This window comes from Pinus tabuliformis, chromosome 6, assembly GCF_031772625.1.
Source record: "Pinus tabuliformis cultivar Carrire ecotype Pingquan chromosome 6, CPIR1, whole genome shotgun sequence".
NCBI classification, from domain to species: Eukaryota; Viridiplantae; Streptophyta; class Pinopsida; order Pinales; family Pinaceae; genus Pinus; species Pinus tabuliformis.
This window is the reverse complement of record NC_142292.1, coordinates 201,840,460-201,861,547: the sequence shown is the minus strand read 5'-3', so window position 1 is coordinate 201,861,547 and position 21,088 is coordinate 201,840,460. Positions and strand designations below refer to the sequence as shown.

At 41.2% G+C, this 21,088-nt stretch overlaps 1 protein-coding gene across 2 annotated transcripts in view; it reads right to left on the bottom strand.

Moving 5' to 3' along the window:
* Positions 1–20,824, bottom strand: part of LOC149258158 (ATP-dependent caseinolytic (Clp) protease/crotonase family protein) — a 193,187-nt gene extending 172,363 nt beyond the window's left edge. Inside the window, exons 1-2 of one of the 2 annotated variants that reach the window (XM_089414866.1) lie at positions 20,370–20,824; positions 16,585–16,754 (exon numbers count right to left, since the gene is read on the bottom strand). In XM_089414866.1, the coding sequence (XP_089270992.1) occupies positions 16,585–16,754; positions 20,370–20,667 (468 nt within the window). In that variant the 5' untranslated portion in view covers positions 20,668–20,824. The remainder of the gene's footprint in view (positions 1–16,584; positions 16,755–20,369) is intronic. The other variant, XM_089414863.1, reaches the window with a different exon arrangement.
* Positions 20,825–21,088: the final 264 nt, after the last annotated feature.

Genomic DNA, 21,088 nt, shown 5'->3' with positions numbered 1-21,088 from the left:
TCTGATGAAGTGGTACTTAATCTCTATGTGTTTGGACTTGTCATGAAACACTGGATTCTCCGAGAGCTTAATCCAACTTTAATTATCATAATGAATCATGGTGGGCCCCATCTTAAGAACGAATAAACCTGTGAGCATTTTGCAAATCCATTGTTAGTTTTTGGTAGCACCGGAAGTGCTCTAGACTTGAAAATTGGTGGAGACGCTAAGGCACATGAGTTCTAAAGAACCCAGAAACCGTTTGGTGAAATTTCACCCGGATTGTATTTTATTAAAATAATTAATATTTTTAATGGGGTTCCTAAGTCTAAACTTAGGAACATTAAAATATTAATGGGTATTAGTCAAAATATGGGTAAGAATGATCTATAAGGCGAATCAAGTCATGTTTTAATCTTAGCTATTGATTAGAGACTTAATCTCGGCCATTGAAGACTCAACGGGAAAAGTATAAAATGGAGGCTTGGGGTTCATTTGGAAACACACACACACACACAGAATTGATCTAGAGATCGATTTTTGGAGCTAGGAAGTTGAGAAATTCGAACTAAGTGATCATTCAGCAGCAAAAGGGCAGTGAGAATCCGAGGAAGGACTTTCCGAAGAATATTGACAGAGAGGCGGAGAGAGCTTGCAGAAAGGAAGCGCAGTAGCCGGGAGAGTTGACGCTAGGCTAGTTTGGGCCCACGCAGCCCTGATGCAGAGCCAAAAGGGCCAGCGCAGAGCAGAAAAGTTGCCTGTCACGCAGAATCTAGAACTGCCGGAACAACCGGGATAGCTGATGCAGAGGGCAGAGAAGCTAAGGCATAGCCTACGCAAGGCCAGCGCAAAAATAGCCGGGGTTAGCCAATCTTGTATCGGATCAGCCGAAATTTTGCCAAGTGAAGTGAGGTAAAAATCACTAAAATTTTCCGTTGGTATTTTCTCTGTAAAGGATTGCTAGATGAGCATCATCGATTTATATTCAGATATTTCTCCTACATAATAATAAACCCTCAGAACTGTTGCACTGGTTTTCCCGCATTGGGTTTTTCCAGAGACTATTGTGTCCAAAAATAAGTGTGTCCTGTTGACCCTGCCGCCTACACCTACCTACAAGTTAGTGAGAAAAGCCTTCAACCCCACAAGGTGTGGTTGGTGGCAGGGAACTCAGAGAAGGGGTTGTCAAACTAATCTCGACTCTCTTCATTTGAACTATCTCCTAGGTTAGCTAAAGGGGGTAGTCCCTAATGAAAAGTTAAGTTAAAAAGGATGTGAGTTTCTAGGAGAATTGTTAGAGTTAAATAAATTATTTCTTTATTGATTTATAAGCAAAAACTGATATGAGCCATAACCATCAATACAAAAAATAAGCCTGAAATACATAAACAACCAGTGCCTTCAAAGTATTGCTCTTTAAGAAATGAAATTGTATTTGCTTAAAATGAAGTGAGATGCTTTCAAATGGAAAGCCAAAATAATCCTGAAAAGTGAAACAATAAATTATTAGCACAAGATATTATAAATGCTTTCAAGATGAATAAGTCTACAAATCAAAGAATGGAAACTATCTTGCTCAAAAGGATACAAAAATAACTCAAATGTTAGACCAAGATGACAACATGCAATTAAGTTTGCAACCCAAAATAATAGTACTTGAAAGTGAAATCAACCATTCATGACAATATGCAATTAAACCACAAGAGGAGTCAATTTCCAAGTACAAGAAAAATTAAACTTGTTGCAAAATTAAAAGGAATTCCAATGCTTGCATCCAAAGTGCCTCTTAAAATAAGATTTGCATGAGAGACTTTAAACCATCAAGATAGCAAGAAATTTAAGAACTTTGCAAACAAAGCAAATGTGATGGAATGAGCTCTTGGTTCATTTTATTAATTAGTGCTAACGCAAAGCTACAATTGAACTCTAGTCCTCAGACCTCATCCTCGCTCAAATGTTTAGATCTCACAATGAGGAGTCAATAGAGGTAGAGGGTCCCTAAAAGTCTATTCAACCAACTTAAGTTGCAGGTAAGTTTTAATGAGGCTTGGGGCCTTCCTATACTAAAATGCCTAGATGAAGTGCAAATTGTGTTAATTCCCCAAATTAAACTAATGCTTCATGCAAATGTTGTTGAAAAAAATGTAACTAGGTTCGGTTTTCATAATGACATGATCTTTGTGAATGATGTAATAAACATAATAAATTATTTTGTATATCTTGCTACATGGGTTTCACAAGAAGTGTCAGTAGGTCAAAGACTTCTTCTTGATGTCTTTAGGATTTTATTTACATGTCAAAGAGTCATGTCATGTGTAATGAAAGGTCTTATTGAGCCTATGTAAATGTATACAAGTCCAAGTTGTGTAGAAGCCCTCCAAAGACCAAGAAAAATCCTCCAAGAGCAAGCACACTGAAATCCATCGAGGTGGATCTATAAGATCAGTATGTGGCAAACAACAGTGTGGAAAAGTACAAGGCTAAGCTAGTGGTAAAGGGGTATGCAGAAAAGGAAGGGATAGAATGAGGAAACCTTCGCCCCAGTTGCCAGATACACTTCTATTGAGTCAGTTATATCTCTAACACCTCAGATGGGATGGCAAATTCACTAGATGGCTGTTGATTTGGGGTAGCATCGGATGTGCTCTAGCCATGAAAATTGGTGGAGAGGCTAAAGCACATGAGATCTCCAAGACACAAAAATGGTTTGGACAGATTGTACCTGGTTGGGGAGATATTAAAATAATTAATATTTTTAAAGGAGTTCCTATGTCTAAACTTAAGAAAAATAAAATATTAATGGGTATTAATATAAAATTGGGTTAGAAAGTTCCAAAATTCATGGATCAAGCCAAATCTAATCTTAGCCGTTGATTAGAGATTTAATCTCAGTCGTCGAAGAACCAACAGGAAAATTATAAGAGGACGCTTGAGGGTCAGTTGGAGAACACACCAGAGTGATCAGTCATTCGATTTACTAGAGCGGGGTTTGCTAAGTAAAGTCGAATCAGTGATCAGCAGCGAGGGGCAGTGAGTATTAGACAGAGAGGCAGAGATAGTACTGAGAGACCAACACAGAAGCAAAGAGAGCGAGAGCAGCAGCCAGTTCAGGCCACGCAGAGCCCAGCAGAGACAGCGCAGAGGCTAGAGGGATTGCGTCATCCACGCAGAGGCTGCTGGAGTGACGCAGAAGGTCCCAGAGGTTGCACAGTGCCTCAGAGGGTTGACACAGAGGGTCCTGGGGCTGACACAGGTCAGCAGGAGGTTGACGCAGAGGCCAGAAGGGCCAGCACTGAGCTTCAAAGTCGTTAGAGAGAGTTTCGTGGGACAGGTTTTCTAAATACCTATTTCCGAATATAGAGGTATTGTTGTCGTGTATTTTTCTCTGTTGGGTGAGTAGGTTAGGCACCTAGTTGTACTCAAGGAAATACTGCATAATAATAAACCCTCATAATAGCTGCACCAGTTTTCCCGCATTGGGTTTTTCCAGGGACATTTGTCCAAAAATAACGGTGTCACTTGTGTGTTTGTTTTTCTTCCAGCGGATGATCTGTAGATGTTGTCACTGTATTGTATTTATTTTGGTATTTAAATGTTTTAAATAACTTGTTCAGAATTTACAAGTAGAAGAAATAAACCAGCAGAATACAGATTAATTTTCTAACGAATAGACTTAGAAAATTCAACATGGTATGAGAGCATGGTTGCAGATCACAGGAGAGATGAAGGCATCAGCTAAGCAGAGCATTTGCAACAGAATCAGTTGTCCCGAGTGACAGTAGTTGATCCTTGCAGAAGCGACAGAGGAAGGATTGACGCAGAGGGACTGCGTCATCAATCTGGGCCACAGAGAGGCCAACGCAGAGGCTGAGGAGGGCAGAGAGAGGCTCACAAAGAGCCACACAGAGGCCAAGAGGGTTGACACAGTTGGCTGAGGGAGTTGTTTTACCATGCCAGGGTTGCTCAAAGCCAAGAGGCTCAATCCTTCAGTTGCTGGGGCGAAGGAAGCTGTGGGCAGTTTGTGGGAGCGAAGCTGGTGGGGTACTGTGATTAGAACAGTACTTAACAGAGCAAAACCAAGGTAGAGGGAGTTGTTGCCGAGGCGGATTTCTAGCCAAGGAATTTCGATCAGTGTTGCAGCTGCACAGACGATTGGAGAGGGGCAACTTGACGGTTGGCAGAAGGATTTCCAGGAGGGAAATTAGGACTCAGAGGGAGTCTAGAAGAGAACTTCTAGATGAGAAGTAGAGAGACTCGGATGATTCGAACCGAGAACTTCCAGACGAGAAGTTTGAACCGAGAACTTCCAGATGGGAAGTAGAGAGACCCAGCAGGAGTCGAACCGAGAACTTCAAGGCGGAAAGTAGACAGACTCGGAGGAGTCGACAGAGAAGAGCAGAGAGATGGTCGTGAATGGGCTGAGAGATCAGGTCAGGCTAGACGGAGCGTCCAACTTTGTGGCCTGGAAGGCCAGGATCTTGTCCATTCTAGACAGACATCATATTAAGGGCTTCGCCTTGAGATTAATGGCTATCTCAATTGACCCGGTAGCTAATGAAAGGTACAAGGAGGCAATGGCTAAGGCAAACTGCATCATCCTTGATGGGGTCAAGCATCATGTGGTCCAACATATTGCCGAGAAGGAAATGTCAAAGGAGATGTGGGACACTTTGAAGACATTGTGCCAGCATACTTCCATGCAAAGGAAGATGCTCCTGGAGAATCAACTACGGTCATACCAGATGCAGAAGGGAGAGCAGATAGATCTCTTCCTCGGTCGGTTGAAGGAGATCCGTGACCAACTAACCTCCATAGGGGCCACGCCGGATTAGGAGTTGATGGTGAGGACCGCACTTAACGCAGTCTCCCAGGAGTGGGAGACATTTGTCCATAGAATACTGGGCAAGGTGAGTCTTCCAGATTGGGAAGAACTGTGGGCAACTCTTCGTCAAGAAGAGATCAAACAGCTGACCAAGACAGGAAGTAGCAGCAAAGGGGTCAGGATCAAGAAGGAAGAGGAAGAGGATGCGGCTCTGGCATCTACGGGAAAGCAAGAGAAGAGGAAGAAGAAGGACCTCTCCAAGGTCAAGTGCTTCCACTGTGGGGAACTGGGTCACTATGCGAACCAGTGTCCGAGGAAGAAGAGTAAGGGAGAGGCTTCTAACTCTAAGGCAGTGCCAGCGAAGGCGAAGAAAGAAGTCGAGGAGGATGACGATTGTGCCATGAGTGCTCATGTGCCACTAGAGAAGAAGTGGGGAGACATCAAGTTGTAGTCAGGAGGACTACAGGCGATGAGGGGCAGGATCCTTGAGGTACCCAACCTCTTGGATTATACCTTGCTACGGGAGCCCCAAAGAGGAGTAGCAGGACTGGCAGATGTAGGTAGAGACGGATGCGGATGAAGCGGCAGAGAGTGCTACAGTGCAGGAGTCCCCGGGCAGCACGAGGATAGCAGGGTGCGAGAGGCACGGGAGTGTTGCAACGGTGCAGGATGGCACAGAGAGGTTCGCAACGGTGCGAGATGCAAGGAGTTGTAGCAGCGCAGAGATCAGTAGAGAGAGCATTTGTTAGCGGCAGAGGGAGCTTCAGCATCGGGAGTGTTTCTAGCCTGACAGGGATGTCAGAAGTTGGGAGGATCAGTTACTTACTTCTCAGTAACTGAGTTGCAGTGCAGTAGCCGTATGCAGTAGCATGATGCAGCATGATGAGAGGGGGATGCAGTGCAGATGCAGTGTTGGGAGGATGGACCAATAGCAGCACGGATGTAGAGGGAGCTGCATATGGATGCAGCAGTGGCAGTGGTAGGGCCATGGGCAGCAGTACAGGATGCAGTAATGCAGAGGATGTTGACGGAGAGGCCTAGCATTAGCACATGTATCGGCGTCGTAAAATCAGAGTGATGCTCAGTGTGGAGTATTACTAGAGGACAGTCCTCGCTAAGAGGGAGTGTTGATTTGGGGTAGCATCGGATGTGCTCTCGCCATGAAAATTGGTGGAGAGGCTAAAGCACATGAGATCTCCAAGACCCAGAAATGGTTTGGACAGATTGTACCTGGTTTGGAATAATATTAAAATAATTAATATTTTTAATGGAGTTCCTAAGTCTAAACTTAAGAAAATAAAATATTAATGGGTATTAATATAAAACTAGGATAGCCCCAAGGGATAGCTCAAATGGTCTAGTTCCCGTTGCTAAGCACTTTCCCAGTTGGGAGGTCACGAGGTCAAATCTCCTCGACGCCCTCGGGGTTAGGCCTGTTAAGATTGGCCGACGGGCAGATCCCTTCGGGTGGAACTGCTCCGATATTTACCGTGGATGTAGCGGCCACTCAGTGACCGTGAACCACAGCGGAAAGAAAATATAAAACTAGGTTAGAAGGTTCCAAAAGTCATGGATCAAGCCAAATCTAATCTTAGTCATTGACTAGAGATTTAATCTCGGTCATTGAAGGACCAACAGGAAAAGTATAAGAGGAGGCTTGAGGGTCAGTTGGAAAACACACCAGAGTGATCAGTGATTTGATTTACTAGAGCGGGGTTTGCTAAGTAAAGTCGAATCAGTGATCAGCAGCAAGGGGCAATGAGTACTGGACAGTGAGGTAAAGATAGTATTGAGACCAGCACAGAAGCAGGGAGAGCGAGAGCAGCAGCCAGTTCAGGCCACGCAGAGCTTAGCAGAGACAGCGCAAAGACCAGAAGGACTGCGTCATCCATGTAGAGGCTACGCAGTGCCTCAGAGGGCTGACGTACCGGGTCCTGCAGCTAACGCAGGTCAACAGGAGGCTAACGCAAAGGGTATTGGGGCTGACACAGAGGGTCCTGGGGCTAACGCAGGTCAGCAGGAGGCTGACGCATAGGCCAAAAGGGCCAATGCTGAGCTTCAGAGTCGCCAAAGAGGGTTTCGTGGGACAGGTTTTTTGAATACCTGTTTCCGAATATAGAGGTATTGTTGCCATGTATTTTTCTCTGTCAGGTGAGCTGGTTAGGCACCTAGTTGTACTCAAGGAAATATTGCATAATAATAAACCCTCAAAATAGTTGCACCGGTTTTCCTGCATTGGGTTTTTCCGGGGACATTTGTCCAAAAATTACGGTGTCACTTGTGTCTTTGTTTTCTTTCAGCGGATGATCTGTAGATGTTGTCACTGTATTGTGTTTATTTCGGTATTTAAATGTTTTAAATAACTTGTTCAGAATTTACAAGTAGAAGAAATAAACCAGCTAAATACAGATTAATTTTCTAACGGATAGACTTAAAAAATTCAACAATAGGCGTCAAGACAGCCTTCTTGAATAGAGTGATAGAGGATGAAGTGTACATAGAACAGCGAGAAGGCTTTGAGACTCATGAAAGGCACACACATGTGTGCAAATTGAAGAAGGCTCTATATGGGCTCAAGCAGACTCCCAGGGCATGGTATGGTAGAATTGACACCTACTTGCAGCAGATGGGGTTCGTCAAGAGTGACACAGATCCCAACCTTTACTATTTGATGGTGCAGGATGAGCCTTTCATTCTAGTTTTGTATGTGGAAGATCTATTCTTGACGGGATCATCAGGGCTCATAGACGATTGCAAGAGAAACCTGGCAGCAGAATTTGACATGAAGGATTTGGGGTTAATGCACTATTTCGTAGGATTGGAGGTGTGGCAGAAGGGTGGGGAGATCTTTCTTGTGCAAGGAAGATACACTACAAATATTCTAAAATGATTCAGAATGCAGGATTGTAGACCCACGTCTACACCCATGATTACCAATTGGAAGAAGATAGATGCATCAGATACAAGGATGTTGACCCCACCTTGTATATACTATAGATAGCTCTTTGGGTCTCTCATGTATCTGGTCAACACTAGGCCAGACATTTGCTTCGCAGTCAATACCCTTAGTTAGTTCATGGTGGAACCGGAAATGGTACATCGGGAAGCAGCGAGGCATATTTTGAGGTACATTCGTGGCACAGATGAGTATGGGTTGAAATATACTCGAGAGGATGATGTCAGACATTGTGGGTACACAAATGCAGATTGGGTAGGCAGTTTAGTGGACAGCAAAAGTACCTTCGGGTACTGCTTCAGTGTTGGATCAGGGATGGTTTCTTTGTGTGGTAGGAAGCAGAAGTCAGTAGCACTAAGCTCTGCAAAAGCAGAGTATATGGCAGCCATCACAGCTACGTGCAAAGCTATATGGCTTTGAAAGCTGCTAGTGAGCTTGTTCAGGCAGAGGATGGAAGCAACCAGTGTTTATTGTGGTAATCAGAGTTGCATAAATCTCTCTGAGAATCCAATGTTTCATGACAGGTCGAAGGACATCAATATTTGGTGTCACTTCATCAAAGATTGTGTACATTGAGGAGCAGTCCAGCTACAGTATGTTCCCACACAAGAGCAGGTTGCAAATATACTCACGAAAGCTCTAGGGAGAGCTAAGTTCGTCTATTTCAGAGAACAAATGGGTATGGTGGAGAACCTGTTTCAGTAGCAAAGACAAGCTATGTTGGATGTTGCAATACGGCAGGGTCAGTAGTAGCACAGATGCAACAAATATCAGAGTTGCGCAGTAGTTGGTGAGCAGCAACAGACAGACATCAACAGCGTGACAGGAGATGATACAGAGACAGGGTGTTGCTATAGGGGGCAGCAACACTAGAACACATTCCTTGTTGGGTTGTGTTATATTCTTTCCATGACTAGCCCACGTAGTTAACTAGGGGTTAAAAGGGGGGCAGAGCCCCCCCTTTGTTGCGTCGATTGCATAGTGGGGGGGATCATAGGAGGTTTGAGGGGTGCAAGTAACCCCACTCTATGGGGTCCGGGGCAGCGCTCCAGAAAATTTTGTTTTTGGACCCTATGTTAGGTTGGGCGGACCTACTTATGGTTTTGTGCATGATTTTCGCACATAGTTTTGGACGCGATGGTTTTCGGTCCATGGTATTGGATGCTTCGACATGTATAAATATATATTGTAACATTGAAAGGAACATAATGAAAAACCTACATTTGGTATCAGAGCTGTTTTGGCTTCAAGGGGAGGCCTTTGTTGCTGAGGGGTTTCGCTCAGGCCTGTGGTAGACCCTATTCAGTGGGAGATGTGCGGGATCGATTCTGGTGGTGAAAAAAGATGGCGAGCAGTGGAAAGATAGAGATCGAGAAATTAATGGTCAGAGTTTTGAATTATGGAAACTCAAGATGGAGGATCTGTTGGTGGATAAAGATCAGTGGATCGGGGTAGATCCAGGTACTAAACCAACGGGAGTGTCCGATGAAGAATGGAAGAAGTTGGATCCGAAGGCAAAGAGCACAATACGATTGTGTGTCTCAAATTCAGTATTGTTGAATGTATCAGGGGAAGCTACGGCAAAGGCTTTGTGGGACAAATTAAGGACTTTGTACCAATCTAAGTCTCTGGTGAATAAACTGTTCCTAAGAAAAAAGTTGTATAACCTAAGGATGAAAGATGGAGACTTGGTGACAGAGCATCTGAATGCGTTTAATACTGTGGTAAGTCAGTTATCGTCTGTTGATATCAAAATTTCAGATGAAGATAAGTGCATCAATTTGTTGTGTTCTCTACCAAATTCGTGGGATAGTCTAGTTATCGCAATAGGTAGCAATGCAACTGCCTTGCAGTTTGATGAAATAGTCTCATCCTTGCTGACGAAGGAGATAAGACGGAAAAATATGGAGAGCCAGAATGGTGATGCCTTGTCTGTACGAGGACAGTCCTAGAACATAAACAAAAATAAATCATATAGTGGTAGATCTAAATCTAGAGGGAGATCTAAATCTGTAGGAAAACCTGTAAAGGTGGTGTGCTGAAAATGCGGAAAGGAAGGGCACTACAAAAGGGACTATAAATCTAAAACTCCTGACAAAGGAAAGGGATCTAATGATGCTCCTTCTGCAGAGGCAAAAACCACCTCATCTAAAGGTGGGGATGTGTACTTGGCTTCTTCAAGTACACATATAAATCATGAGGCATGGTTGATTGACTCAGGTGCATCCTTTCACTTCACTCCCCATAGAGAGTGGTTCTGCGAGTATGAGAAATATGATGGTGGTGATGTCTTCTTGGGAGATGATAGGAAGGCCAGAATCTTTGGTCGCGGAAAAGTAAAGTTGAAGTTGCAAGGTGGAAGGGTTAGAACACTTCCGGGTGTTTTGCATATTCCTGCATTAGCCAGAAATCTGATTTCTGTAAGCAAGTTGGATGATACAGGTGTCAAAATAGTATTTAAGAAAGATACCTGCAAGATGGTTCTGGAAGCACTGGTATTGATGAGAGGAGTTCGAATTGGAACTCTATACAAGCTGCAAGGTAGCACTGTTGTTGATGGGTGCAACAGTTCTGTGGTTCCTGAAAGTGGAGCAGAAAATCTAGTGGTCTCTGGAGAGAAAACCATGTTGTGGTATCAAATGCTTGGACATATTGGAGAGAAGGGCCTTCAAATACTTCATGGTAAAGATATGGCAGAAGGTATGAGTAATAGCTCTCTGGATTTTGATTCCAGTGAAAATTGTGTATATAGGAAGCAGAATCGGGTGAGTTTCCCCTCTGATGGTAAGAGGGCGAAACAGATATTAGAGCTTGTGCACAATGATGTGTTTGGACTTATGAAGATTCCATCACTAGGTAAGTCTATGTACTATGTATCATTTATAGATGACTTCTCAAGGAATACATGGGTATATTTCCTTAAGAAGAATCTGAAGTCTTTGACAGGTTTAAAGAATTTAAAGCTCTGGTGGAAAACCAAACAGAGAAGAAGATAAAGGTGCTGAGGACAGATAACGGTGGAGATTTTTGCAGTAAAAAATTTGAAGAATTCTGTAAGAAGTGTGGTATAGCACAGTAGAAGACTACTCCATATACACCTCAGCAAAATGGAGTTGCATAAAGAATGAACAAGATGTTGATGAAAAGGGCAAGAAGCATGCTCAGTGGTGCCGGGTTAGGACAGGAATTCTGGGTAGAGGCGATGGAGACAGCATGTTACCTGGTCAATAGATCACCTTCATCAGCGTTGGAGGATGACTCCACAAGAGGTATGGACTGGTAAGAAACCCTCTCTTTCACATCTAAGGGTATTTGGATGTGATGCATATGTACATGTTCCAAAGGAGAAACGAACCAAGTTGGATAGTAAATCTGAAAAGTGCATCTTTATTGGGTATAAAGATGGTTTAAAGGGTTATAAGCTTTGAAACCCAGTAACAAGGAAGGTTGTGTACAACTGAGATGTGGTGTTCAAAGAGGTGAAAGATGTTATTAAACATGAAGTCCAACCAAAGGAACCTGAGAAGATATAGTTTGAGCTAAAGGAAGAGGAATTAGACTCTACAGCAGAGGAGAAATCAAAAGATGAAGAGCCACAAACTCCGGGTGTGAGAAGATCAGTACGAGAAAGAAGGTAGCCAGAAAGGTATAGTCCATCTGCTTTCTGTTCAAATTTTGCTTTATCTATTACTAATGATGATCCCAGAACTGTGAAGGATGCAGTGGATTCAGAGGATGGCAAACTCTGGAAAGAGGCCATGGTTGATGAAATGGCATCTTTGCACAAAAATGAGGCTTGGGATCTGGTGGAATTGCCGGCTGGAAGGAAACCCATTGGCAGCGAATGGGTGTTCAAGAAGAAGACAAATGCAGAAGGAAAGGTGAGAAATAGAAAAGTTCGGTTGGTAGCAAAACGTTATTCTTAGGTGTCGGGAATTGATTTTGGTGATATTTTTTCTCTTGTTGCCAAGGTAACTTCTATTAGATTACTTTTATCTGTTGCTGCTGCTTTTGATTTTGAGGTAGAACAGATGGATGTGAAGACAACGTTTCTTCACCGGGATCTGGAAGAGGAAATCTACATGAAGCAACCTGAAGGCTTTACAATGAAGGGTAAGAAAGAACTGGTATGCAAGTTAAAGAAGTCTTTGTATGGGTTAAAACAGTCACCAAGGATGTGGTATCATAAATTTGATACATTTATGTAGGGACTTGGCTTCACCAGAAGCAAAGGAGATCACTGTATGTATTTTAAATTAATTGGTTATCGTGTTATTTATCTGGTCTTGTATGTGGATGATATGTTGTTGGTTGGAAATGACAAAGAAATTATCCAGGATTTGAAGACCCATTTGTCCTCCAAATTTGACATGAAAGATCTTGTTGCTGCAAACTATATTTTGGGCATGGAAATTAAAAGAGATCAAACAAAGAGGAAGCTCTAGTTAAACCAGAGGAAGTATGTCGAGACAATATTGCAGAGATTTAATATGCAGGATAGTAAATCGGTGAAGGTTCCTATTCCTGTAGGTGTAAAGTTATCTATTGAACAGTGTCCCAAGACACAAGAAGAGGAAGAGGACATGTCTCGTGTTCCATATGCAAGTGCAGTCGGTAGCCTGATGTATGCGATGGTCTGTACTAGACCAGACATTGCACATGCAGTGGGAGTATTGAGCAAGTTTATGTCAAAACCAAGGAAGGAGCATTGGACAGCAGTGAAGCGGGTTTTCAGGTATTTGCGTGGCACTAGTGATTATGGTTTGTGCTACCAAGGAAGACCAGGATTGGACAAAGTTTTGAATATTCGTGGCTTTGTTGATGCGGACTGGGCTGGAGATCTGGATCAGAGAAGATCTACAAGTGGGTATGTGTTTAACCTATTTGGAGGTGCAGTCAGTGAGATGAGTAAGAAAAAATTTGTAGTGGCACTATCAACTACAGAGGCAGAATACATGGCAACCACTCATGCAAGCAAGAAAGCAGTTTGGTTGTAGAGATTGTGTTCAAGTATGGGGTTAATACAAGGAGCTATAAGGATACATTGTGACAGCCAAAGTGCAATTTTCTTGGCAAAAAACCCTGCTTACCATTCAAAGACAAAGCACATTGATGTTCAGTATCACTTTGTGAGGGATATGATAGAAGACAAAAAGGTGTTGCTAGTAAAGATGGACACTTTGAAGAATACTGCAGATGCATTGACAAAATCTATGAGCTCCGAGAAGTTCTCTTGGTGTAGAGAAACAATGGGCGTTACAGGGCTGGATAAATGACTAAGCTCTCTTATGGCCCCCTGTGGAAATAAAACAACAAGTGAGAAAATGTTGGGTTGTGTTATATTCTTTCCACGACTAGCCCACGTAGTTAACCGGAGGGTTAGAATGGGGGTGGAGCCCCCCCTTCGTTGCGCCGATTGCATAACCGGGGGGATCACAAGGGATTTGAGGGGTGCAAGTAACCCACTCTATGGGGTCCAGCGCCCCAAAAAATTTTGTTTTTGGACCTATGTTAGGTTGGGCGGACCTACCTATGGTTTTGTGCATGATTTTCGCACATGGTTTTGGACGCAATGGTTTTCGGTCCATGGTACTGAATGCTTCGGCATGTATAAATATGTATTGTAACATTGAAAGAAACATAATGAAAAACCTACATTCCTCGCTAAAAGAGAGTGTTAATTTTTGTAGCATCAGATGTGTTCTAGCCACGAAATTTTGTGGAAAGGCTAGAAAACATGAGATATCCAAAACCCAAAAATCATTTCATGAAATTCCGCCTAGAAGTGTCTCAATTAGATTATTAACCAATTTTTAAATATTTCCTAAGTAGGGAATATGGTTAATTAATCAGTATTAATTGAGATAAGGCGAGAATCATCTAGAAAGCCACACAGATCGACCCAGAAATGATCCTAGCCATTAATTAAGTTTTAATCTTGGTCGTTGGTGCTCCAGCAGTGGATTATAAAAGAAAGTCGATGTGACGGTGGACATCATCAAGTGCAGATACTCAGTTGCCCAGGCAGTTCGATTTTCTCAGTAGCAACAGTTCAGCAGAGAAGATAGAGCCACAGGGTGAGTAGCAAGAGGAAGAGGAAAGCAACAACATTATGGGAGGAAGTTTTCAGTTCCTGGAAGAGTCTAAGGAAGGAAGGTTGAAATCTTCAGAGGGCCAACGTAGGGACTGCGTAGAGGCTGACGCAGGCATTTCAGCGCAGAGGTCAGTGAAGTTATTTCGAAGGCATAAAAATAGTTGTGGGGTAAGAAAAATTCTCACAATATTTTTGCAAGTGTTTTCCTCAAATTAGATTGCCTGTTGAGCATCTAAATTATTGTACTCATAATTGTTGTTGAACATTAATAATAAAACCCTCATCTGTTGCGTCGTTTTCCCAAGTTGGGTTTTTCCAGGGACAATTGTCCAAAAATAATTGTTTCAATTTTACTGTGAGTGTGCTAGAATTTCTCTGTTTCCAGTATTTTTATGGTGAAAATTGCAACAGTGATTTTATTCGTTATTTTTCGTACTCAAATTAACTGCAGAATTAGTTTTTGAGTTAGAAGAATAACCTCCAATAGTTGCAATAGATAAAAATTTCACAAACCGGGGTTTCCCATGTAGAACCACCCTAAAACCCAAAGGTTAGTAAAGGAGATCCCATGAGACTAGGATCCAAGGGTAACATGCAAAAGAAGTCTAAGGGACAAGAGCACAGGCTTAGCCCACTCTTTCCGATGAATCCCCCCATTAATCCATGCCCGGAAGTTTCCATGATAAGTAAACTACATTACTTAATTACCAAATGACAAGGCATGCCTTTAGGTTTGGAAGGCCCACCTTCAAACATACGATCATGACAAATGGGTGAGGGACCACATGGACCACATGGCTAGCTCAAGTGGCGGAGATATGGCACAACGAGCTAGTTGGTGGCTGGAAGGAGTTGATGCCTGTCGGATGAGTACCATCTTGGAGAACGAATTTCTCCTAGGGATATCACCCACAAAATGGTGGGTAATAGGCCCCAGATCGATTCTCGATCCCCTTAGCTGATCTGGATCTCCAAGCTACACTTTTGGACTTCCTCCGACCCAGCACACTAAAATGGAAGTCCTTCTCGACTCCTCACTAAGATGCCTCTCTCAATATCATGTGTTATTGTATGGTGTGTCTTCTCCTCTCCTTAGCCTTGCTTTTATAACTTTACATCGAGCTAAATCCCTAACGATAATCTCCAAAGTGATTGATGACTGAGATTAACTCTCGCCTCACTTGAAATCAATGGTTGAGATTAAAACATAACCATTGAAGTAAATTATTTCACTATTCCTAAGTTTACTTTAGCTCAATTAGCCAACATAATAACTATGTGTTTTTCCTAAGTTGAACTTAGGCTAAGTTACCAAAGCAACTTGCTCACACTTAAGAAAGTGTCCTAAGGAGATCTTGGGCGACTTCTACATGCCTAGACACTTAGGCCTATGCAGAAGTACTTTCCCAAGATACAAACATCAACAATTCGAACCCAAGTCTTGAACTTACTCTTTCATGCACTGAAACCCTAATTTGTCATACCCTTATCTAGTGGAATTTTGTTGTAGGATCCTTAGGGGGCATTTAGCTTAATATCGCTGGATTACATGATCCCTAAGCTCTACCAAGGAAGCCTCCCTTGTGTTGGACTGTGTCCTTCACTAAAGAGAGGGAAGTGGTTGCTAAAGTGACAATGGTAACACTTCCGCGTGTTTCACATTGTCTAGGTCACCTAGTGAAGCTTTGCACTAGGTGCAATATTTTGTTGTAACAGTTCCTAAACATAACATCTTATTATCCAAGTAAGTGCAATGTATTAAAGACATTTCGTATATAAGTCCATGGTTTGGTAATAATTTTAGTCTTGAGCATTGTAATTCAATGAGAGAAAGGCATCTTTCATAGAGTAAGGGCCTAACTACCCTCTTAACGTAACTTGAACCTCAAGTTAGAATCCCTCTTTTTGAATAAATAGAATTCCTCTTTTTGAATAAATAGGGATTTCCCCACACTTTTTTGAAACTTCAACAATCTAATGAACTAAATTCTCCATACATCAAGTTTGCAAACACAATCCACAAAAGTGTGCAAGTGCCCCCAATTATTTTTTGTGCTTTGTGCTCTATTTTTCCATTTTATCTTATGTCTATCATCTTTAGTATTTAGTATTTACTGTTATTTTCAGTTAACTTTATAGTTTGTAGTAGCAGTGCCACTCTGCATACAAGCACATTACCTAAAGGCTATGGATCAACTATAAAATCAAAGATATTGGATTATCTGGAAGCTATAAGTCAACATGTCAAGGATATTTCAGTATCTGTTGTATTACCGGGCCTCCTTGCAGATTTCAAACAACATTGATCTTAGTGCCCTAAAGTTTGTTAAATGACAATTTAGAGAATGGAAGATAGAAGGCATAAGTAAAAATACCAGGCTGCTTATCCATTCTCATGAATCATTAGATGTGTCCAATTTCCACAGAGAAAACACAAACTTGAGAATCCAGATGCACAAACAAAACACTTCAGATATTGGTAAATGAATCAATTGTTTGCGTTGAACCCTAAACATTCTAAGTTTTAATCACTTGAACAACCAGAAGGCCTTCATAGAACTCATGTAGGAAAAACAACTAGTCCTCAACATAACATATAATAAAAAACATGGCTATCTGAACTTTTATATATTATAAAGCACAACACTTCTAACTCAGAGTAAATCTGCCAAAGCTCAGGAAACAAAGTCCTCGAATGACAAAATAACTGCATGTGTACCAACCAAAAACTACCTTCAGATCAGCGCCTGCACAAAATACTTTAGGTAAAGAACTGCACAATATAACTACACGAGCAGAAGAGTCTTCATTTAGTGTTTCGATGATACGTTGCAAATATTTGAGAGTATCAGTCCCTATAGCATTCATGGCCCCAGGCCTATCTAAAGTCACCTCAATGATCCCTGCCACATATTAATCCAAGTTGACGGAATATAAATAGTCATCACATAAATGAGAAATTCAACTATATAAACAAAATATAAACATTAAGTCACATGGAAATTACCTCTTAGGTAAGCCCTGGACTATGCAGTTCACTTTAAATCAATGCAACTGCTATGGAAGAAACTATCAAGAATAGCATTGATAAGCTTAACTATCGCCAACAAAATCAAGAAATTGAAAGCTTTTAAATATGAATTCAGTCACTAGCTAAGTCACATGACACGAGGACATGAGACACAGAGGACACGTAAATACGAGTATTCGACACAAAGACACAAGACACAGAGGCCAGGACACGAGGGACACAGTTTATATATATATATATATATTAAAAAAATATTGAAATATAGTGCTTGATCCATATAGATATGAATCATGATTATATCTACTATTTAGTAATTTACTAGTTATTTTATTAATTTACTACATCAATGATGTTCACAGTTCAATGTTCATTGTTCATGTAATAACTTCTGTTATTAACTTCAAACTTCACAGAAGGTAGTTTATAAATTATAAATTTGTGTTCAAACTTCACAGTTGACCAAACTTTAATCGAGCTTTCCCTCCCTTTAGACCTCGAAGGTGTAGTGAGCAGTGAGCACATGGTGGGGAGGTGGGATTTTTATTTTAACACACGATCTATACGTGGTCATTGGTCATAAAATGTCACTAGTGTATAATAAAGTTAAGTTTCATAGGCTATAACACAACTTACAAGAAATTCAAGTGCTCCAAACTCTCAACAAAGCACACGAACACTCGTCTCCTGCATCTCCAGGTCCAGGTCGATGTGAAGTTGTGAATTGTGCTCTCAATGTGAAGTTGTGAGCATTTTGCTCGAATATGATGGAATTCCTCACACTGCACAACAAATTTGATTTCGACAGCGAGCAAACTCGACTTTTCATGGGACACGTGTACTAAGAGCCAAAAATGTTAGGGCACATTTTTGCCATGTCCAAAACACGTGTCTCGATTGGAGGACACGAAGAAAAACGTTTTCGACACGTTTTAGGGCACGTTTCATGTCCAACACGTAAAATACGAGACACGAGATGCTGAGGGACGTGTCTTGTGACTTAGGTCACTAGCTATTCCATGGGAATGAAAAAGTTCAATGTCAACTAAACATATACCCCAAGTGAGCTTGTTCCAAGCCAATTGATTGGGCTTGGAATAAAGTCACTGGAAAGTTACAAACCAAATTTAACCCATTATTCAATGTATATGGGATTGAATGAACACATCTCTGCACATGGCAGCATACACTCAACACAAAATGGTGTATAAAAAGGCCCGGTAGAATTCTTCCCATTGTTGATCCAAAAATCAAGAAGGTATTTCAAGCCACCATTACAAAGATATGCAATACGAATGAGGGGAGAGCACTTCAAAGGCAGTGGATTTAGTTTGCAGGTATTAACGGTCGTTTCAACAAGCCTAATGTGAAGGAAGGTCATAGAGGCATAGACGAAGATGACCTCATCAATTAGTGGAAGATGCATGGGAATGATACTCCAAAGGTTCAACATCATGCTATTTGCTTATTGTCTCAGATTGCTAGATCCTCCACAATAGAGAGGAATTGATCTACATATAGCTTCATCCACTTACCTCTAGGAGAGCAGAGAATCTAGTTGCAGTGCATAGCACTCTATGTCTTGCACAAACAAAGACATTGGAGTATTGAAGGGGACCAACAACATGATGGGATGTGGATCCAAAGGAAGATGCACGAATAGATGAGAAGGTTGGACCAAATAAGCAACAGCATGGTATGGTTGGTACGCCATTAGTTACTCATTAGAGTGATCGTAACTTGGATACCCATTGATAGTGTTGATGCCTTCATACAGCAGACGGACGTAAAGGACTAGTCAATGGCATTGATTCCATAATGTTCATTTGATGTTGATTTCTTTTAGCCCCTTAGTTTTCAGTGTCAGTATTCATTATTAATTTTCAATTTTAATTTTTTATTCTAGACACTGATGAGAGATTCTTTGACTCGTCATTCTTTACCATTTTTTTCGCAATTTTAATTTACTATCAGACTGTGGTATCTACTATTTATTTGTAGTATTTAAATTTTACTCAGTATTATTTAGAATGGTGAATCTAAATGAATATATTTCATTTTGATAGTTATAAATTTGAAATTTCGATGTACATCTATCATTGATTCAATGTGAAATACGATAATACCGATAGTGATTGATGAATCGCATCCATATCACTTAGAAATTATAATTTAATATTTACATTGCACAATGATGAATTTTGGAGACAAGGCCCCTTATGCTAGGGTCCCTAATGTCCCCATCCCCCATGAATTTCCCTGAAATTTGGGGGTGTCCCCACACATCCCCAATGTGCATTTCCCCACTCCGCATCCCAGAAACTTGGGGTAACACTGAAAAAAAACTTAAGTCCCACAACAAATGTGGAGCAGATACAAGGTCCTCTTACAGCCTGGGTAGAAGAGATTGGTCTCATGGTGAGGCTGATTGCACCAAGAGAAGCGAGGTGTTCTCACAGCCTAGGTGGAAGGGATGTAACCTACACAACACTAATAAAATAAAATGGAAAAAAAAATTGAAGTCCCATGGCACTTGGAAGAAAAGCAAGACTAATAAAATAAAATGGAAAAAAAAATTGAAGTCCCATGGCACTTGGCAGAGAAGCAAGATGCTCTTGTAGCATAGTCGGAAGAGATTGGTTACTGGTGAGGTTGATTGCACCAAGAGAAGCAAATTGGTCTTAAACCCTAGGTGGAAGAGATGGGTTCACTAGTGAGCTTGACTGCACCGAGAGAAACAAGTGGGTCTTAAACCTCAGGTGAAAGAAAGAGATGTAACCTCTCCAACATTAATTAAATAAAATGAGAAATAGAAAATGAAGTCCCACTCACATGTGGAAAAGATGATGTGTCACCTAACATCAGTGATGCTAATAAAATAAAATGGAAAAATAACCATAACCAAACATTGAAGTTTAATGTTGATAGACAGAATCAATACAAAAATAGATTAAAAACTAAAAGGTTTGCCACTTGGTTCTAACAATGTTGATAGAGAGACAATATGAAAATAAATTAAAAAATATAGGGTTTGCAATTGGTTTTTTAATAAGCAGTTCAAACAGGGTTTCATTTTTGGTTGTGATCCGTTCCACCCAAATGGCATGTCAAAAAATATAGCTAGACCAGGTGCAAGTCTGAGGTGAATTTGGTGGAATATATAGCCAAAGGAAGCCCTGTTATATGGTGCAGCCCTACCGCACGGCATTTTCTTGAAGCAACTTTTGAAAAACAAATCAATGAAAAGTTTGGCCAAGACCAACTGAAGCAAAAAATGCTTGACAAAGACCAACTTAACAAAATTGCCTTGCACGGAGGAAGGAGAAAAACAGAAGATAATGGGATAATCCCATACCCAACAACTTGCTTGAGTCATGGTATTGTGTGTGTGCCAGTAAATTTAATCCAGGCATACGTTATGTGTCCTTCAACGCACACTGAAACAAATTTAGTAAACGATTACAGAGGCTTTTAAAAATGAAAGACGTACCAGAATCAGAGCCGGATAACCTTTGCACTTTAACGGGCTCTGCACAGGTTTCGACAATGAGACATCGTCTTAATTGGCCCCCAATCTGGTCTTTTGCCGGGAACAACGAAGTCCTTGGTGAGCCGTGAATTCGACGAACTGAAGCATCATCATGATTTCTCCATCTTCGCTCCAGAAAAGACGGTGCTGCGAAACTTGAGGATACGTGAATGTCAGACACAGCTAATCGTGCTGCTCCGCGGATGAAGATGTTCTCAGCACCCTGACGCATTTTAGCGAGCTGCAATACACGATTCATGTTTCTCAGAGCCAAACAGATCGACTCTTCCAAATACTATCACGTTCACTGTATCACTGTACATTAAATCTCCGAAACTGTGTCCCTGAAGGCAGGACTCTCAAACACAGTAGTTACCTTTTGCATATTACATAATTGATCATAAACTAATAATGGTATGAAAAATTGTTGTAGTTACATAATGTACAAAAATTTCAAGTTTCAATATACTATTTTTGAAAATATTTTAATTTCTAGAAATTATAAATGGTCTATTACACTTTTAAATTACTTTCAATTAATTAAATTGACTCATCAAGTTATGTAAGGTTCTCTGCCTGTGTCAGCATTAGCTTAATGGCCGTGGAAATGAAGTTTCAACGAAGTGTGTAGAAAATTAAATTAGCAAATTAATTAATGGCGGTGGAAATGAAGTTTCAAC